Here is a 21026-nt window from a genome sequence, read left to right as displayed (position 1 = left end):
CCCTCAGGCAAGATGCCCTTAGTCAGTCCTTTTAAAATGGAAAGGGTGGGATCATAGACTCCACGCCCCAACACTGTTGCTGTGGGAGTTACATCTCCACATGATCCAAAGACAGACAGCACTTGGCTGGGGAGCAAGGAGGAGCTTCTCATTGTATCAGCAACTGTCTCATGTCCAAAACCGCAGCAGTTTTGCTGAGCTGCTGTTTGAGTAAGGATGCATTTGTAAGCAGACCACAGTAATAATCTCCCTTCTGTTGTTTATATATTTGAATGGATACCTCCCATTATTTTCCCCCTAGTGCTTAAGACTTTTGAAATGTAAGAACATGAATCTTATAATGCAATCTGCACAAACCTAGTGCCCTTCAAATGTTTTGGACTATAACTGCAAAACATTTGAAGGGCACAAGATTGGCCAAGGCTGTCGTAATGAATCTGCTTGTTGGAGAATTTAAGGCACCCTAATGTACGTTTGCATACTAAAGATGTTTTTAAAAGCTGCCGTAATGGCAAAATTGAGAAGAGAAGACTCCCTGGAAAAGACCCTAATGTTGGGAAAGATGGAGGGCACAAGGAGAAGGGGACGACAGAGGACGAGATGGTTGGATAGTGTTCGCGAAGCTACCAGCATGAGTTTGGCCAAACTGCGGGAGGCAGTGGAAGACAGAAGTGCCTGGCGTGCTCTGGTCCATGGGGTCACAAAGAGTCGGACACGACTAAACAACAACAACAATGGCAAAATAAGGAAAAAAATAAGGATGGTAATTAAGGGGCTGTTCTTCCACTTCACCATTTAGTGATCTGTAGTATCACTTGCTCTTTTCTCCAAGCTGTTAAGTTTAATCAGGAAACTGATTAAACTGGTACTTTAAGATAGGATGCATGCAATACTTTTCACATTCTGAATATGAGGAGATTAAAGGGCTACTACTGACATGTTCATGGTCATCTCCCCTGTTGGTCATTCATTTGGCTAGAGATGCACAGATAGAGGTCTTTGGTGCAAGGGGTGTGTGTGGAATGATGGCTGGCATGTATATTAGTAGTAGTGGCATTGGCAGGGGTGGTGGCAGCAGGGCCCCACCCTGCCCCTTGTGCATTGGGTGAAACAAGTTAAGGATATCCCCGACATCAGGCTCTCAAGATGTTTCTGAACTACAACTCCCATCAATCCCAGCAAGCATGTCCAATGACCAGGATGATGGTAGCTGTAGTACTGCAAGTTCTTGAGGGCCAAAACCTCCCCACACCTGCCCTATATGAATGTCAGTGATGGGACTAGGGTAAGATGTGTGACTTCTGTGACAAGTATAAAGCCCTTCTGTGGGAATGAAAGGCTAGATATATCCAGTGGCAGCAGTTTGTAAGATGTGATGAACAAGTGATCTGAAAATTGAATGGAGGATAGGTTTATCATCAACTGTTAATGTGGACTGCTACTATTTAATTACATCAACCAGCCAGGAGGCGCCATTCCATTTCCCCCATTCCCCCCTATTTCTCATTTCTCCCACCAGTCAGCATTCCTGGCTACTGGGGGTGAACTAAGAGGAGCAATGAGAGTTCTTAAGGCCAGAACTAGTCACATGAAGATTATCATCTTGATTTGGCTCTTCTGTTGCCAAACTAGAAGTGTGTAGCTGCTTTGGAAAAGACACTTGCTGGCAGTGTCTTTTGTAAGATTTGGGGTGCTGTGACTCACCTCAAAGCACATGCCTCTGTAAAAGTAGTGTATGCCATTTTGGCTTGGAATATAGCCAACCTCTGCTGGTTCCAGCATGCCACTGGGTGATTTGCAATGGCATGTGAAAATAACGTCTCCACAATTGCATCAGGCTTTACTCAGTTGTCCTGGGTGCAAACTGACTTTTGCTTGAAGTCACCACACCCTCTGTGATGGTGAGAATAGGCCATCTGTAATCCACAGCCACTGCCTGTGTTCTAATTATCTTGTCAATAACACCAACCCTCTACTTTTCCCCTCCTTACTTTTTAGGAGGGAAAAAGTGAGTCTTATAGAGCAAAAAATACGGTATTCTTTAAAAAGTCAAAAGATATTTTATTTATTTTAAATTACCGTATTTTTTGCTCTATAAGACTCGCTTTTTCCCTCCTAAAAAGTAAGGGGAAATGTGTGTCTGTCTTATAGAGCGAATGCAGGCTGCGCAGCTATCACAGAAGCCAGAACAGCAAGAGGGATTTGCTGCTTTCACTGCGCAGCAATCCCTCTTGCTGTTCTGGCTTCTGAGATTCAGAATATTTTTTTTCTTGTTTTCCTCCTCCAAAAACTAGGTGCGTCTTGTGGTCTGGTGCATCTTATAGAGCGAAAAATACGTATGTTAACCTTTCTCTGCATAACCAATGCAAGGCATGCATGTCATTTTCTAATGAAACACTCCCATTTTAATGTATTCAACTGAAGTCCGTATGATACAAAAGCCTGATCATTTAGTACAAGCAATTATTAAAAACAGACTTACTACTCTAAAACATCTGAACATAAACCATTAAGCAAAATAACAAATTATGTGTCCTAAAAATATCCCTAGTCTATACAAACCAAAATCATCCCACCCACTACAGATTTAGGACAACACTTTGTTGAATTTAAAACATTTGTTCCTACTGAGGGTAGATTGTAGGGCATGAAGACTGGGCTCCATAAAAAAACAGGACAATAACTGCTGTAGCTACTGAGGGGTACAAAAAGGAGTTATTTAAATCTTGCTATCCCATGGCAAATGGAAGGCTGACTCTACTTAATAAAAGCTACATGTCCTGTTGAGGTCTTATAATGAAAAACAATAAAAGAGTATGCAAGTGTAAGGCGTGCACGAATACTAAATTCCCTCTTCATTTCATTGATCATGTTAGGAGGTGCTCCAGATACGATTTTATCAAACAACTTCAGCACAGCTTCCAAGGCATGTGAATGTAAATCCTCTACTGAAAAGGACCGACGTTTTAAGAGCCAACTCAAAACATCCATTTAAGTATGTGCCTGAGGAGGAGAAAACCCCATGGTGTGCTTAAAGCACCATTTCAACTGGTGGCATAATGCCACTACTATGTGCATGAACACCCATGACTAATCAGCCTGGATTTATCTTTGGAGATACCTTTGCTAACCAATACTCAAGGAAATGTCGTGTTCTGGACCAATCCTCCAGATGCTCTTGGACTGTAACCCCCCTCAGCACCCGCCAGCATGGCCAAAGGTCAGGAATGATGGGAGTTGGGAGTCCACAACATCCAGAAGGCACCAGGCTGAGAAAGACTGTACCAAAAGATGGGTTTGGCCTTTGGAGGTGAAAGCACACTGCTGACTTACCATGGGCGGAAGCCGGCGGAAATTAAAAGGAGCCATTCTTTGTCATCACCTATCAAATTCCACTTTTAAGAACTGTGTAAGTTCTTAAAAGTGACAAGCAGTATCCAATGCTGCAGTTCCACTATAATATAATGGAATTTCTTCCTCTGTCTCTTCCAGAAGAGGACACTCCAGAAAAGATTTTGGAAGCACACAGGGGAAGGAGCCAGCAGAACTAAGAATGCAGAGCACTGAATACAGACTTCTGCATGAGTTACTAAAAAAAGATAGCATGAATGTTACCATTTGACTGTTCATGTAATGAGTCTTACCTTCCTTAAGCTTTCTCCCTTAAAAAAACAACACAGCCCACTCATTTTTTGTCTATTTAGATGTTTTGCAAAGTTTGACAATAAGTACAAGCATTTATTTAAAAAACAGCAAATACAGTATTTCAAACTTTTAAAGAAACTTTTGTATTCTTTGGTTGTGTGTTGTTATGTTTTATGATTTAATATATGTACTGTGAGACAGCAATCACATTTCAGAGTCATTAAAACTGTTGCATTAGTTTTTTCTTGAGAACTTGTTTTGCTTTACCAACCTTTATTAAGCAAATTATTCAACAGTGGATGGATTTGTTTGGACAATAAGAATTATAAAATACATCAAACAGTTATGTCTGAAGTTATAAATCGCAATATACAACATTTCTTCAAATACAAAAACCCCTGTAAAAAGGTATAAAACTGATATTTGATCTTCCAAACTCTTCTTAGTAATATATTTTAAATCATGATGGCTGCCATGATAAACATAGGTTTTATACATTTACAAAATATTTTACGTATATGAAAGTATACACATATTCCAATCAAGGTTTCCAGTCATAATAACCTTTTAAAAAAAATATTGTGTTCAAAATAGTACCACTTTAATCCTGTCCATCACTGCATATAGCATTTAACATCTGGACACTTTGAAAACCTTAAAATATTTGTCATCATCCAAGTTGCAGAACCCAAATTTAAACACTTTTAAGTACCACTAATTTTAGTTTGGGAACCCCAGGTTGCAATTCTATTGTCAGTAACTCAATGGGCTTACTTCAGAGTAAAGAGTTATAGGATTGCACTGCTAAGCACATGCTTAACTCTCCTAGATGTGGTCGAATATCTCACTGCTTGATAATTGCCCATCTTATCTCTTATCATGTGATTATGGCTAGCTTTGTAAATCCAGCTTTTAGACATCTCTGGGAAAGCTACAGTTCTCATTTCATGGATATGGTAACCTTGTTGTGATTTTTCTGCCCTAGGGACTTTGGAGGATAAGACTGGAAGCTGGCACACATTTTTTACTACTACTACCATTACTTCTGCTAGAGCGCGTTACTTTTTGCAATTTATTTGTATCAAAAATGGGATTTCAAAACTCATATAAAAATGTTTACAGGGAGCTCCATTTATCAAGGATAAAATTATATCAGATATTGGGGGTTGGAATAGAAATGCAGCTCTAAAGCTTTTTTCCACCCTCAATTCACAACTGAGAAATGTAAAACATACAAAATATTTTCCAGTGCTTGGAGATTGATTGACATGGGGCGGGAGGAGATTTATGTAATTAATTTGAAAACCTACAGAATGCCAGTATGCATTATACTTGTGCATACAAAATGTTGCAATCCTTGCACTTGAATTTACTGTGGAGTAAGTAGTAACTATTTGAGCTCAGTAGTCATACTGGCTGCAACTCTTAAGCACTCTTCTGGCGCAAGCCTCACTGAAACTTTGCTTAGCTTAAAAGATTGCATGCTAAATGTATAAATATTTATTCTGCACTTTTCCAAAGCATTCTCATAGACACTATCTTTCTGTAACTGCTTTTAGTTTTTTCTAAAATTCACATCAGACTGACATTAGTAGATAAGGATCCTGCAAACCTAGACTCTAAGGGTTGTGCTGGTCTTAAAATGTAAAAGGAATTTACTCAGTAAAATATCAAAACATAGAAATAAGCCACGCAGAGACACATCTTACTTTCTTATGAGGATATTACAAGGAAACTTGTATTAGCCATCAAAATACAATTTATTCTGTCTTCCTTGTAAAAACAGCAGCTGCCAGATCTGAAAATGGATACAAGACTAAAAACGAACTGTGAAATTTGGCTTAGTTATTAGAACAAAGCTAGGAATTCTATGTCAAATGAAAACAGGGCAATATAAGCATGCTCTTTCCCACAAGCCAGAAACGATATAGTTTTCTTTACTGAAAGTGATCTTTTCTATTAACTCCATATCAAACACGTTCGCCACTGCTGTAGATGGGGTAGGGTTTGATGTTGCCCAGGACTTCATCTTCCCAGTTGGGGAGGCAACAGAAAAAGAAGGCACAGCCTATCGCAATCACAGTGCTTGCCCAACCAAAGCCATAAGCCCAGCTGAACATGTTGCTTCCTGTCAATGGAATGTCCTCCACAAACATCACTGGATAGATGACCAGGCCTATAATTTGGAAAGCAGCTGAATGGGGAAAAAGCGAAGAAAAACAAATTAGGAGTGAAATTAATAACCTTTTGTCCTGAGAAACTTATTTGGAGCTAACTGTATTCTTGTTAAATGTTTCATCAGTTACTACAATTACAGACTAGTTGCAGCACCCTTACGCTGGGCGTTCCAGAATCATTAACTATGTGTTATTTCTGAGCAGATGAAATAAAGAATGTGCAACTCAGTACTTGCCTTGCAAACTGGACACACTTAGCTTATCAACACCACAGACTCAAAGTGGTTTTAACAGTCATTCCCCCTTCCAAGAGAAGCTGGGAATTTTTTGGGGTTCTGTAACAGAGCATTCTTAGCACCTCAATACTACAGTTCCCAGGATTCTTTCTAGGATACTAGGAACTGGTATGGGTTTGCAGTGTCAATAAGTTTCCACAGGAGTGCCTGAAGATCCTAGCAGTCGTGGAAATTCTTCACATAACTGGGAATTTATCCACACACAAAAACCCTGTATGTTGCAGTATAAAAAGGAAGAAGGAATGATGGGGGTGTACAAAATCAGGAAAATGTGTCAGCTGCCTCCACTTGAGGGTGCTGCATCTCAAGCAATGTCATGTAATGTACATGCATTTCCTGCTTTAGGAACACAATGCATTCCCTGAAAATTGTTTGTTAGGCGAGCATTCATATAATGTGTCCATGATTTCCATTTGCATAGCGAGTCAACAATGTCCATTGATTACTATGGGGAAATTTCTAATACACTGACCCTAGGAATCTTGCACATAGCAAGGTTTGGGTACTAATTCCTGGTGTTCAGATAAGTGAATTTCACATAGCGAGCATTCCTAAAGTAGGACCTGTGTTTAAGGACGCTAGCAGCGGCTTCAGCCTGGCATGCAAGTCATCCTGTGAACACGCATGTCTTGAATCACCTCAACACTAATACCTGAAACACATATAAGACGTATCTGTCACTGAAAATCAAGATAATTTAGTTCCTAGAAACAACAACATTTGACTGCTAAAGTACATAATAGTCTAGTTTGGCTGTAACAGTAAGCAATGGTTTATTAACACATGCATGAGCCTGGGGTTTATCTATTCACCCTCCTGCTTGCTCCTCCAGGCCAAAGATCAGAAACTTTTACTTTCAGTTTCAAGTAAGCACAGTGAAACATTTGCATCCAAGCCATTTAGTTAAAGCAGCCACTATGTTTTTCAGGCAGATGCCTTTTCTGCAACTAGTCCTAGGCAGCGTGTGAATCTGCAGTGAAAACAAGTTACAAAAATTATCTCTGCTGCTACTTCTGCAATTAAAGAAATCACAGAAACTGTAGCATTATGTACCTATGTAGCAGTTGTTCACAGTCTTTATTGGCGGTTGGTCAAGATGGATTTGGTGCAGGGGGAAGTAGTCCCTATTTCCCCCAACATGGAAAATGGCTCTCATACAGAGGAGCTCTATAGGTCAGAATCTGAGACTAACAGAGGTTGGAAGTCAAAATTAACATAAATGTTGGTGGGAGTTCGGTGCCTTAAAACTCTGTGTGTGTGTGTGTGTATGTGCGTGTGTGTGTGCGCGCGCGCGCTGTTACAAATCTCAGATGTGCATCCCTAAATATTACAACCTTGATTACTTCTGGACTAACACAAGCATAGTCACTACTGATTAGTTTTTGAAATGAAAACAAAGTTTTCTCTAGGATCAAGAAGATTCTGGAAAATAAATCTAAGGAAAGTCACATTGTATTCAGTGTAAGCCCATTGTTTAAAAACAGTTTCTCTTGGCTGCAGTCTTACCAACGACGAAGAGCAAACCTCCAATGCCTCGAACAAAGTTGAACCGTAGAATATCAATGGAAAAGGCTATGACTGCCAGGCAGAAACAGATGCAGAGGATGACAAAGCCAACAAGGTATGTAGCAGCAGAAGCTCTTCCCCAACCTATGATTTAAAATAAAGAAGGGGAGAAAAAGAGAGGATATTATACACACACACACACATATGAATTTAGAGCTTAGTGATGCATCTAGAGCACATATTTCACATTTTGCAAAATTTGAATGCAGATCCAAGGTAACACAACTGTGAATAGAACGCACATGTTTTTTTAGAGAAGGAGGACACGAATTCTGTTGGATTTATATACAAGCAGCAACCATTTTGTGTGGGGGTTCCATTCTTGACCCCCATGTGCATCGGCAGCGAATGCAAAAGCCTGCCCCACCCCATTTTCAGGCCACTTCTGGGTCAGCAGCAATAAGCATATGCATGACCACACGTCAATCAGACACCTGTAAAATGGTTGTTGCCTGTCTATACTGATATATAGCCTAGAATCCTGTTTCTTCACAGTGACCAACCTATGGAAAAGCCACAAGCAGGACATAATGGCAACAGCCCTCTTGCACCATCGCCCTCCTGCAGCAACTGGTATTCAGATTCACTTTGATCACACTGCCTCCGATCAAAGAGATAGCATGCAGTCATCATTACTCATAGCCTTATCCTCCATCAGCATCATATCATTATTGTACATTATGTTGCTTCTCTGGGCCCTGCTCAACTATCTAGGTGCATCCAGTGTTGTCTAAGACAACCAGATATTAAGAAAAAGGGTGGCTTAGCTGTGCTTTAAGCTGGTAATGTGAACACAGCCTAAGAGTGTGAGACAATGGATTTACATGACACTGGAGGCCAGTGGTAATAACATATTCTATCATTTTATCAAAAGGTATTAAGAGAAGGAATGTATGGATTCAGTAATAATGTGGTAGCCAAAAAACCCTTAACTGCATTGAAAGTCCCAGATTGAAGCTGTTCAGTTTTAATGAGACAGAAAATGCACACGTCAAGAAATGAGACTAGATCCAGCAGTTTGCTTAAATTAGAGCTGCAAGCTTTAACACAGGCCTTCATGTGCACTGAAGAGTACAATTCTGTGCCCATGTATTGAGAAGCAAGTTCCACAGATAAAGTTAAGTGCTGTACCAACATACCAAATATTCCTTCCAATGTAACTTGAAAGTTTCCTGCTCGTAGATTGTGTCCTTTTGTTGCTTCTTGTTGAGTTAGACACCAGAATTATTGATGACTTGTCTGTTAATTGGCCCTTGTCAGATTTTATTAAGCCAGGGGCTTTAATTACCAACCTGAAGCACTAAGTTTGCTCTTAACATTTTTATATATTGGGAAACAGCTGACAGGTTCTAGGAGCCACAGGTGAGGTTGGGGGGCAAAAGATGGACAAACTACCCCAGAAAAAGCACCCCCGCCAGAGGTATTCCTCCTCCCCTAACACCACATGCACCCTATCTAAATGCAGAGGGCACAGAAAAGGCTGTATAATGCCCAGCTTACACATAATGCTACACCACAGTTTAGCATTATGTCTGAACCCTAAAGTGTGGTTAATCTGACATGCATTTAATAAGGACAAGCCAACTTCGTAAACAACGGTTTGAAGTTGGCTTGTTTCCACTAACCATAGTTAAAATTAACTGCAGTTTGTCCAGGTTTGGATATCAGAACAAGCTGCAGTTAGCCAAAACTGGAAGTGGAAGCTTCCAAAACCCTCACAAAGGTGCGCCAGAGGAAAAAAAGGTAGTATTCAAGCCCAGTACTCACTCCTATTATGCTAAACCATGTGTATTATTACATATGGATTATTATTGTTATCTATATACTGCTTACTGCCAAAATAGGCTTCTAAGGATGGCATAGGAAAGCACACCTTAGCTTGTGTTGGGCATTTCTGTTTACACAACATCTTTAAAGGCATACCGCTTAATTGCATTTGTCCCAAATTGTCTCTAAGGATGATATAACCCTTAACCATTGTTAAATCTGGAAGGGAAAGATAGAAACTAAAAAGAGCTGGAGAGAGGAAGTGACTGATCCCACAGCTTGCCTCCAGTTTCAGTGCTTTAACCATGACCATCAGCTTGAGCAGTCGTTAAATAATCCTGCGTTCTTCCTGCTGTGTCTCAGAATTAAATCAGACGCAAGGGTTAGTAACAGGCAATTATTTAATAAATAAAAGGACAAAAGTAGGTTCAGCTATGTAGGTCTATGATGAATCCACTGATTAGAACAGTTTATAGCTATAAAGATGCTTCACACACAATAATTCAGGAAACTCTTAATTATAAAGCTTCTTTGTACCTCAAATGATTATGAATGCTGTGTCTGTAAGTTTGTGGTCCTGGGGAGATTGGAAAAGCTAATATGAAAACACCCAAGCAGTTGGGCTTGTTAAACTTTGATCCTGATCATAATTGTTACAGTGATGGTGCAACAGTAATAATAGACATAATTATTATCATTCCAGCGAGCAAGCCACTCCTAAAATCTCTATGTCTATTCAGGGCTCAGTCATTTATTTTTATATGATCACATGCCTTTGCCTCTGTACATTTTCCCTACCCTTCTTCGGCTTGAATAACCCTCTTCAGGCAGCATCATGCTTCACTGTAAACTCAATACGTCAGGCAGGAGTGGGGCTGTGCTGAACTGCCCCATGCCACATCATGTCACCTACAAACTCCCCTGCCTGTGCCTCACATACACTCGTGGTCACATAGGTGGCATGGAAGCCTCCGAGTATTCAGCTGCACATGAGAAAGCCGTCTCCCAGCAGAGATCTCCACAGAAATGACTACCTGGCACAGGGCCTTCTCAGCCCTGCTCCTCTTCATGTGCTGAGTATAATGTGCTGAGTATACATAAAAGTATAATGCCTGAATAGTCAAGTGCTAACCATGGTTAACATTATGGTTCTACTCCTTCCTAATCATGGTTTTCTAACCAAAGTAGTTAAGAGGGGATACAGTGGTACCTCGGGTTACAGACGCTTCAGGTTACAGACTCCGCTAACCCAGAAACTGTACCTCGGGTTAAGAACTTTGCTTCAGGATGAGAACAGAAATTGCGCGGCAGTGGCAGCAGGAGGCCCCATTAGCTAAAGTGGTACCTCAGGTTAAGAACAGTTTCAGGTTAAGAATGGACCTCCAGAACGAATTAAGTTCTTAACCCGAGGTACCACTGTACTCTTAAGCATTAACTGTGATTAATATTGTTGACATAATGCTTAACCACAGTTTAGAGTTGCCCTGCCCAGCTGCAAGGGAAACAATAGCTATATATATATTTTCTATTGATGGGAGTTAATTTTGAGGGGGAAATACAGCCATACAGGAGAAGAAACTTGCCCGGTTTCTTCCCCATTTCTGTACTCCATGCAAGAAGCTTCCTTGGGGTGTGTTTTCATTACAAAAAAGAAAACCTGGGGAAAGAGATTCATTATTCCAAAGTTAAGTCTAATTTGCTTCTCAGACACATCTGAATTAAGACGCTGGCAATTTAGAAATCATTACAAGCAGAAGTTCCCTCCCATCCCTTCATATGGAGGGTGTGGCTCTTTTCCATACCCTCTGCAACACTCAAAACCAGCAAGTACAAGCTTGATCATGAAGCTGCGGCCAAGGACGGTTTGTATCAACAAGTATTCTTTCTTGAAGTTAAGCTTCTTTATGCTTGGGAAGGGTGGGGAAGAAGCACCAGCAGAGAAGGAGTTCAACCAGAAATCTCTCACACCACCATCATTCTGTGCAACTGCTTCACACGGCGTCCATTGCCATATTTTAACAAAGAAAACATAATGGCAAGCAGCAGGTTTTTGTGGCAATCTTACAAACTAACTTGATTATTCTGACAAGTCAATCTTAGTGAGTAGAGAGATTTGACTCCCATCCAGTTCCAACGAATTTGAAGCACACCACCCTTATTTGGAAAGCAGTATTTCTAAAAATCTACACATGTTCTCAGTCGGTACATAACAGATATGCTGAGGGAAATGACCTGAGAATACGTACCAGTCTCTCTCAAAATCCAATCTACCTGGCTGGCACAACGCCTAACTTCTTCATTTCATAGCAGCTACCTGTCATGTTTTAAGCATCTCACTATGCATGCTGGGAACTACTCCCCACCCAATAGTTTTCCCTACCTAGAAACTGGAAGATATTTCCAGTGTATTCTAGGTTACAGTAGACTGGAAATATCTTCCAGCTCTCACCATTTACTTCCACCTTCCTGACCTGTTGAAAGGTGCCAACGCAACATAATATTTCCTATGAAAAATTATCAGATTCCAAACCACATGGGTGACCCTTGCTAGCAAGTTGTGTCTTGGGGGCTATCTACTTTAAAGAGTAAAAACTGGATCACATGCAATTCCCCTTTCAATACTCTTTGTGCCTGTAAAGGTTACACTGCTTCATTTCTAGTCAGTGCATATACTGTAACTTCTTGGTTAAATCTGGCAACTTTTTAAATCACAAATCTTCTGGTTTATTTTTGTTTCACTTTTGTTACACTATAGCCCCGCTGGATAGCAATAATGTGGTAGTTTGTGGGGACACATCACAGAACAAACTATAGTAGAACAAATCTACCAGTAATGTACTACTATCATGTCAAGAACATGTTGCAGAACACACCCACAATAAAACACCAATCTGGAGGGCTCAGGGTAAATTGGGATGGCAGGAGGAATGGGAAAATCTAGCCTGGTTGTAGCATAACAGCAGCCGGACATCTTCACACATGCCTTTAATAATGTATATGAAAAACTCTAAAAATGTCTTTCTTTAGAAAAGAAGCAAGTTAAGATGATACTTATCCAGCATCATCAAAAAAATACTTTTATTTTTAAAAAAACTTATTTAATATTCAAATTGTAAGCTCCCTATAAAAGGTTCCAACCCAGAACAGTTTTTTAAGCTGAGTGAAAAAGTGCCTCAAGATATGTTTAGGTACAGCCTGCAACTTAAAATAAACGAGGCTCTAATACAAATAAGCTGCTGCAATTAAATCTGCAGTAGTCTGCTTGAGCAGATGGGTTATGGCACACTGTAAAGGCAAAGTGCAGCTGTGACCATTTTTAACTTAGCAACAAAACAGCACAATAGGAGCGGTCTTATCTATGCTTCTCTAGCACTGATATGGTTGCTTGTCTATAACCGTCAACTGTGTACAGAGAGCCAACAAGTATATAGTTTGCACATCCCTAAGGAGAGTTCTGACCTTCATCTGAACATGTTTAGGGTGGGGCCAAGCTTGCCACTCCCCATGAGTGTCAGTAAGGAGGCAGTTGCTGTGAAAGATGATTCCAGAGTTAATTTAAAAAACAAAGTCTCTAGTCCTTCTACAACCCAAGATAAAATGAAAAACATGGAGGCGGGATTATGGCCATTATTATTATTACCACCCTGCCCATATGGCTGGGTTTTCCCGGCCACTCTAGGCGGCTTACAGAATATATAAAACATAATAAAGCATCAAGCATTAAAAATTTCCTGATACAGAGCTGCCTTCAGGTGTCTTCTAAAAGTTGTATAGTTCTTTATCTCCTTGACGTCTGAAGTGAGGGCACCCTTTCAGTGTTTTTAAGCAATGAATGAAGTCATGAAAAGGAGTTCTGTTTCCTGATGTTCATTGTTAAAGCTTTTTCTGTCTTGCCTGGTGAATATGTGCCCCTCAGACAACAATTCAGAAATCCAGGATAGCTGTGACTTGGCAGTAGTGTTCTTACACAAAAACAAATTGTGAAGACAATTCATGATCTTTCTAACTCAGCTTTCTATATAAGAGATTTCTAAAATGGGCTTTCCACTCCACACCCCATTATTGAATTTGTAAAGCATTTTAAAATGTCCACTAAAAGCAATTTAAAATGTATCTGCCAATGCAGGAAAAAGTCCATCATTATTATACCCATATTTGCAGGGAGCAATTGTATGGCTTGGAGTATGGGTCATGGCAGCCTTGTAAACCACCCCAGTGTCGTTATATCCTTTTTGTTGCTGGCGTGGGAACTTTTACCTAGTTTCCTGGCATGCTTCCCCCTTTCACACCCTTCAAGAGAAGTGCAGCAGTAACACAACTAAGGGACCATTTCTTGTTTTCACTCCATTATAAGGACTGACACCTTCCCCCTGCACTTCTCCCACAGCAGCCATTTTCAATGGGCGGAAGGTAAAATCGTGTAAGGAGCCTGTTTTAAGGGCCACACTAACTAGCAATAAGGTTTCTCTGTTCCTAAAATCCAAGTGCTCACTGTTATATTAGTTCCTGGGCACCATACAACACACACACCCCGCAACAACGTATTACAAAGACTGCAAAATCTGGATTTATTTTGTTTTAGTTCTTTTTGTTCAGTGAGAGCTGAACTTCTTGCATGACTTCTTCTATGCCCCCAATTTGAAGAATCAGAAACAGCTCTGCAGAGTCTGGCATTCAAAGAAGAAAGTCTCATAGGGCCTCCGTCAATCACACATATACTTGGATTGTGGCCTATGTATACGGCTGACATTTACTGCATTATACCCAAAGGAATAGGGACGCGGGTGGCGCTGTGGGCTAAAGCCTCAACGCCTAGGGCTTGCCGATCGAAAGGTCGGCGGTTCGAATCCCCGCGGCGGAGTGCGCTCCCGCTGCTCGGTCCCAGCGCCTGCCCACCTAGCAGTTCGAAAGCACCCCCGGGGGCAAGTAGATAAATAGGTACCGCTTACCAGCGGGAAGGTAAACGGCGTTCCGTGTGCGGCTCTGGCTCGCCAGAGCAGCGATGTCACGCTGGCCACGTGACCCGGAAGTGTCCCCGGACAGCGCTGGCCCCCGGCCAATAGATGTGAGATGGGCGCACAAACCCCACAGTCTGTCAAGACTGGCCCGTTCGGGCAGGGGTACCTTTACCTTTACCCAAAGGAATAACTGTTACCTACTATTTGTGCCTATTCTGCTGACAGAATGCAGCTTGTCTTTCTTGAATGCTAAATTTTATATTTTTCCAAGACTAATTAGCATGTTCACAGCCAACATATAAAAATTCTGAACGTTTTTACATGCTTTGAAAGAGTAATATACTACTTTGTGAGAAAGTGTTGATTTTAGCGCAGAAGTAAACCTGTATATGGAAAGTCCAAAATTATTCCAACAGGTCGAGCCACCAAGCGACTCAGAAGCTGCCATGCGAGGATCCCTGTCACACAACGGACATCTTGTGCACTTCAAACAAGCAGGCAACAATGCCGCTGGACAAGTCTTCTCAAAATTAAAGAAAATAGCATTTGATAGGGTGAAGGGTGTGGCCTCATCCAAGGCCCTTTGAAATGAAGAGAATGATCGTACAAGTCACTGGCATAATTGAATAATGTCCTCTTCTTTTGTTGAAGCCTAGTTCTCATTACACATCAAAACAGTTAACTGAGCAATCTGAGAGCATGCAAGGCGTTGCTTTTTTAATTATTATCCCTGCCTCTCCCGCAGGTCCTAGCAGTTTTTCTTAGTCTTTCCTCTCCCTGTTGCCTAATTCAATGCCAGCCCAGTCCTATTCTGCCTCCCAGGCTCACCAAGTCCCAAACTTTCTTCTACCGGGATCGGATAGTTTTAGTTTTAGTTAACAGCCACAAATATGCCAACGCTTCTCACAACTCTCACAAGGCCCAGATACGAATAGCATTTCCTTAACAGCAGGCAACGTTAGCAAAGATGACCTTTGTACAATGCATCCTGGGCCTCTTCCCGGTGCGTTTTCAGGCACCAGTTTAGCCACTTAGGCCAGAACTGATGATTTAGATTCCGCCCCCTTTCCCCCTCCCCAGTTATTTTAATGCCTGGTTGTGGATGGATGGGTCCAGTCCCTGTGAAGCCCATAACCAGCCCATGCTCCCGATTTCGGATACTCACTATAATCCATCAGGGATCTGCACTCCCAGTTCAAATCATTTTCGTTCGCTTTCATGCAGTCCGACCAGAGAGAGGCTTTGCGCACGTAAGGCTGTTCGGCGGACTCGAGCCACCCCCTGCCAGACAAGGCGATGATGCCTAGGATGATAGCTAAGCCCAAGAGAAGGGGCAGGAGCCACCGGCACCTCCAGCAGGCCAAGCCGCAGCGAACCATGTTGGGCAGAAGAGGGGGGAAAGCGGAGAGGAGGAGAAGATCCCTTGGACTGGGCCGGTGCGCGCGCGCGAGGCCGCTTTTAGGAGCTGGGCGCCTTTTAATCTCCGCGCAGGGAGGAGAGAGCCGCGCCTAGATTCCAGGCACAGAGGAGAGCAGGGGAAGCGGCGGCGGCAACCTGTTGAGCCAGAGAGAAACTTGGCTGATAAACAAACCTGGCTTCCAAGTACACTCCCAGGTTTTTAACCCTTCGCTGGCAAGCACCGCGGGGCGTGTTGGCTGAAGCGCAGCACGGCGAATGTTGTTCGAGGGGAGGAGATTCGAACTCGCTGCCAAATTGCTGGTTTTGGTTTGAGGCAGGGGACACCGCCTGGCGGATACACACGGCAGCAGGCCCATTCCGGAAGTAAGGCCCGCGGAAAGGCGCACTCTTTTCCTGGAGAAGCGCTCCGTTTGCAACCAATATTGACTTCCAGGTAAATGTCACAGAATCATAGAATAGTATCGTTGGAAAGGACCATTTAGTCCAGTGGTTCCCAACTTTTTTTTGGCCATGCCCCACCTAAAGGTAAAGGTAAAAGGACCCCTGACCATTAGGTCCAGTCGTGACCGACTCTGGGGTTGCATGCTCATCTTGCTCTATAGGCCGAGGGAGCCGACGTACAGCTTCCGGGTCATGTGGCCAGCATGACTAATCCGCTTCTGGCGAACCAGAGCAGCGCACGGAAACACCGTTTACCTTCCCGCAGGAGTGGTACCTATTTATCTACTTGCACTTTGACTTGCTTTCAAACTGCTAGGTTGGCAGGAGCAGGGACCGAACAATGGGAGCTCACCCTGTTGCGGGGATTCGAATTGCCGACCTTCTGATTGGCAAGTCCTAGGCTCTGTGGTTTAACCCACAGTGCCACCCACGTCCATTATGCCCCACCTAAGTATCTCTAAAATCTTGATGCGCCCCCCGCCCTGACATATAATTCTTATTATTCAAAAAATGATCTCCTATTCACATGGAGGAAGCCTAAAAGGCCATTAACTGTTAATAACTTATTCTCAACTTGGCCCCCCCTTAAAAATCAAATTGATCCCGCCCCACATTGGGAACCATGGATCTTGTCCAACCCACTGCAATGCAAGAATCTTTCACCCAACCCAGGGCTTGAACTCACAACCCTGAGATGCTAAGAGTTTTCTGCTGCACTGACTGAACTACAGTGATGCCTCGCAAGACGAAATTAATTCGTTCTGCAAGTCTCTTCGTCTTGCGAGTTTTTCGTCTTGCGATGCACGGTTTCCCATAGGAATGCATTGAAAATCAATTAATGCGTTCCTAGGGAAACCGCCTTCAGACCAGGTCCGGGGACAGTCTGTCCCCGGACCTCTTCTGAAGGCTGGGGGGGGGACAAGGGCTTTTCTTCCCACCCCCAGCATTTTAAAAAACCCTGGGACAGCGGAGGACTTCTCCGCTGTCCGGGCGATCTTAAAATGCTGGCGGGCGGCATTTTAAAATCGCCCCGGGACAGCGGAGGACTTCTCCGCTGTCCAGGGCGATTTAAAAGCCCCTGGGAAGGCAGGCAGGGGGGGACAAAGACTTTCGCCCCCCGCCCGCCTTCAGAAGGTGTTCCCGCCCGCCCCGCCCGGCTTTGGAGCACCGGGAGAAGCGATCTCCCCGCAGCCCCTTGCTTCAAAAGAGGTCCGGGGCAGCGGGAAGCGCTTCCCGCTGTCCCCGGACCTGGGGCTGCGGGAAGAAGATCACTTCTCCCCGCCACCCCTTGCTTCAAAAGAGAAGACCCGCTGTCCCCGGGGCAAGCTTCGTTTTGCGAAGCAAGCCCATAGGGAAATTCGTCTTGCGAGGCAACTCGAAAACGAAAAAACCTTTCGTTTTGCGAGTTTTTCGTCTCGCGAGGCGTTCGTCTTGCGGGGTACCACTGTATCCTACCTTAAGAGCAAGCTGCATACAGTCGAACCTCAGAAGTTGAACAGAATCCATTCCAGAAGTCCATTCGACTTCCAAAATGTTCGACTTCCAAAGCGCAGCTTCTGATTGGCTGCAGGAAGCTCCTGCAGTGAATCGGAAGCTACAGAAGCCCCTTCAGACATTTGGCTCCGGAAAGAACATTCCAAACCCGGAACACCCCCCGTTTTTGATCATCCAGGTGCCGAAACATTCGATTCCCAAAGCGTTCAGGAGCCAAGGTACAATTGTATAACCTTTCTCCCCATCTCCTTGTGAATCATTTCATAAATATGTGTTCCCCAAGTATACTCTTTATTTGAATATTCTTAAGCAGTATTGGACTTTTTTGGTCCTGCCTTCTGGGAGTATTGGGGTTGCTTTCATGTGCTTTCCTTGTACCATACATTTTGATATATTTATCAGAGTATGTAAGGTTGAAGGTGAACAGCCCATGGTGCAAGCTGTGCATCAGGCAGGCAGAGCAAAGGCAGCATCCCCCTTCCCCCACCATTAACAAATCTCTCAGACAGCTTTCGGTAATCTCTCCATCTTTCGTACATTCCTAACCCATGTAGTCACCTTTTCAGCCTGAACTATCCAGCCCATACTCCCTAACCTTTAAAAGGTTTTGAGTTCAGTGAGCCTAAGCCTTCCCCCAACCTGGTGCCTTTGATATGTTTTTGGATTACAACTCCAGCCACCTGGGACTGGTGGGAATTGTAGTCCCAAACATCTGGAGCGAACCAGATTTTGGAAGACTTTGCATCTAATTTGAGCTTGTCTGTTTATTGGCCATGTTTGCATGTCCAGCTAAATCCACATTTTACCATGAAGGCAACAACTAATCTTTCCCTCTGCTTCTTGCAACCAGTACTGATGCACTCCTTATAGAAGAAATTGGGAACCATCTTTCCCTTTCTAATTCCCTTCACTGCAACTTAGCATGTTGTCTGAACTGTATACTGTGCTTGATGTTAACTGGTTTGTTTAAACAAGCCGGCTTCATAACCCATGGTTTCAAATTGGATTGTTTCAAACAAGCCATAGTTAACATTAACCAGGGATTGTCAGTCCAGATAACATGACAAGCCGTGTTAAAGGAAGTGAAAGATTTTAAAGTCCTCATGGGCGTGTCAGAGGAAGAGAGGGCAAAGGAGAGCTTTGCTAGTACAGTGCTGCCCTGGCACAAGGGCACTTAGGCAAGATTTTATGTAGCTCACAAATCTAGAATTTATTTTTGATCGCATTGCAATGGTCAACTACAAATTATATTTGATAGGGCCTACACCTTAAAATGATTTCCCTTAACACCTCTTTTGTGCTTTTTGGACACCTACTGATCTGAATTTCAAGAAGAGAGAAGCATTGCATAGACCAGTACAGAATTTGAAACATTCCACAATATCAGATGCTAGCTTGCAAATGCCTGTACTAAACATGACTATATTAAATTTTCACACAATACATAAGACTTTGCATATGCTTGTTGTAGCACCTCACGTATTCCTTCTCAAATGGAGATGAACCTAAGCAGACTGTAAACAGTGACTCCACACAGAAAAATGCATCTAGAGAACTCACTCCTGTCTGGTCCCTTGTATGGTTCCCTTCATTCCTTGTTCTAAATATCTCAGTCCTACATCCAAAAAACAAAAAACTTCCCTAATTGGGTGGGGGGACGGACTTCAGTGTAATACAACTATTGAGTAGAAGCATAAGGAAAGTCAGGGAGCAATGAGCACCTAGCTTCTCCTGGGAATCAGTGCCAGATCTACAGATATTGCTGTAGGGGGCAAAAGTCTGCTAGGGGCACCTGCCCTTTCTTGCCCCCCCAGCCAACAGTCAGTAGCTCTTGACCTTTTTGTGGATTTTCCTGTCTGATGCCCCCTTCTCCTTCCTGTCTGATTACCCTCTCCCTGACAACAGCTCCAGATCACTCTGGACCATCCAACCCAACCTGCAGAGATGTGGCTGTCGCAATTCAATTTGACCGATGCCCAAATCCCTCTGAAGAGGCCCGATTTGGCCTGGGACTTGGCAGAAGACCTACTTAGCTACATTCTACTAATTCAATATTTTATTTCTTCATTCTCCTGCACCTGTAGGTTAGACCTCGGCATCTTCCAGATGTGGCTATAATCCCAAAGGAGCCTAGGGAGGATTGTCTGCTGCGGAATTTTATCAAGTGGAACCTGCAGCAAAATGTTGCCTTGTGTCTTCGCCACCCACTGATGCCACGAGGGACTTCTTTCCAAGGCTCCTCCAGCCACCAGGGAGTGTGTGCAATCTCCATTCTGAACTTGATAAGGAAGTGAAAGAAGAATTGGGCTCCCCTGAGCCTGTCATTAGGTAAGGAAAAACAAGATACACAGCTGCCTGCCATGCATTTCAGTGTGCGTCAAGTTTGGCCCTCAGGCTCTTTGCGTGCATGAGAAGCACTAACCTTCCTGTAACTGGTTTTTGATAAGCATGCTGGAGTGACACTTATTCAATTCATTATTCTGAATCAGATGCTTTTAAATTTGGTTTTGAAAACACATTTGGCTTGCGATCTTGGAGCGTTTTATCTTTACCTCTTAACACAAATGATGGCTTTGTGGCGTTAAAAATAAAACTGACCCAACTTGCTTACTGTGCAGTGGGTGGGTGCACAATCTCACTTCTGATCAGATCACAGTGGGGGAGTGAAAAGATAAGCCTCCTGTCTGTGTTTCCTTATGGACTGGGTTCCCCAGTATTTGTAATTACTGTGTTTAAGGAATAACAAGATACATAGCTGCATCTACGTAATTTGTCCCTCAGGAAACCATGAACAAAGAAATGGACCTGCACATATAATAATAATAATAATAATAATAATAATAATAATAATAATAATAATAACAACAACAACAACAACAACAACAACAACAACAACAACAACAGGGGGCTCTGGCACATCAAGCATCTAAATATCTTTGTCTTAAACCCTTTGCAATGCAAGAATCACAGCTAAAGAGTCTTGGAAAGTTGGCCATTCCAACCTCTCTTTAAAAACCTCCCCAGTTAGTCTGTTCCACTATTGAACAGCTCTTAACCATCAGCAAGTTCTTCCTCATGTTTAGTTGGAATATTTTGTCTTGTACTTTGAAAGCATTGGTTTGGGTTCTACTCTCTAGAGCAGCAGAAAACAAGCTTGCTGCAACTTCCATGTGGTAGCCCTTTAAATATTTGAAGATGGTCATCGTTGAGCAGCCTCAGGCCCAGGACAGAACCTTGAAGTATCCCACTTGTCACATTTTTTG

At 42.8% G+C, this 21026-nt stretch overlaps 1 protein-coding gene across 2 annotated transcripts; it reads right to left on the bottom strand.

The window, feature by feature from the left end:
- Positions 1-3879: 3879 nt before the first annotated feature.
- On the bottom strand, positions 3880-15846 carry PERP (p53 apoptosis effector related to PMP22). Of its 2 annotated transcripts, XR_014217766.1 has the most exons (4): positions 15575-15846; positions 7625-7768; positions 4663-5839; positions 3880-4626 (listed from the first exon to the last, which is right to left on the bottom strand). XR_014217766.1 is itself a non-coding variant. In XM_082216005.1 (3 exons), the coding sequence occupies exons 1-3, from the start codon at positions 15786-15788 to the stop codon at positions 5616-5618; spliced, it is 582 nt and encodes a 193-aa protein (XP_082072131.1). In that variant the 5' UTR covers positions 15789-15846; the 3' UTR covers positions 3880-5615. The 2 variants fall into 2 exon arrangements, 1 of the variants encoding a protein (XP_082072131.1); XM_082216005.1 differs by having other exon boundaries at positions 3880-5839.
- Positions 15847-21026: the final 5180 nt, after the last annotated feature.

The sequence above is a fragment of the Podarcis vaucheri genome (assembly GCF_965113315.1).
Source record: "Podarcis vaucheri genome assembly, chromosome: 3".
Classification (NCBI taxonomy): Eukaryota; Metazoa; Chordata; class Lepidosauria; order Squamata; family Lacertidae; genus Podarcis; species Podarcis vaucheri.
The sequence above is the reverse complement of the archived record's forward strand: the minus strand, read 5'-3'. Positions and strand labels throughout refer to the sequence as shown.

Coding starts and splice junctions, on each gene's coding strand:
- PERP (XM_082216005.1), bottom strand. CDS start 15,788: ATGGTTCGCTGCGGCTTGGCCTGCTGGAGGTGCCGGTGGCTCCTGCCC. Junction 7,769..15,574: donor CAGATCCCTGATGGATTATA/GTGAGTATCCGA, acceptor TTTAAATCATAG/GTTGGGGAAGAGCTTCTGCT. Junction 5,840..7,624: donor AGGTTTGCTCTTCGTCGTTG/GTAAGACTGCAG, acceptor TTCCCCATTCAG/CTGCTTTCCAAATTATAGGC.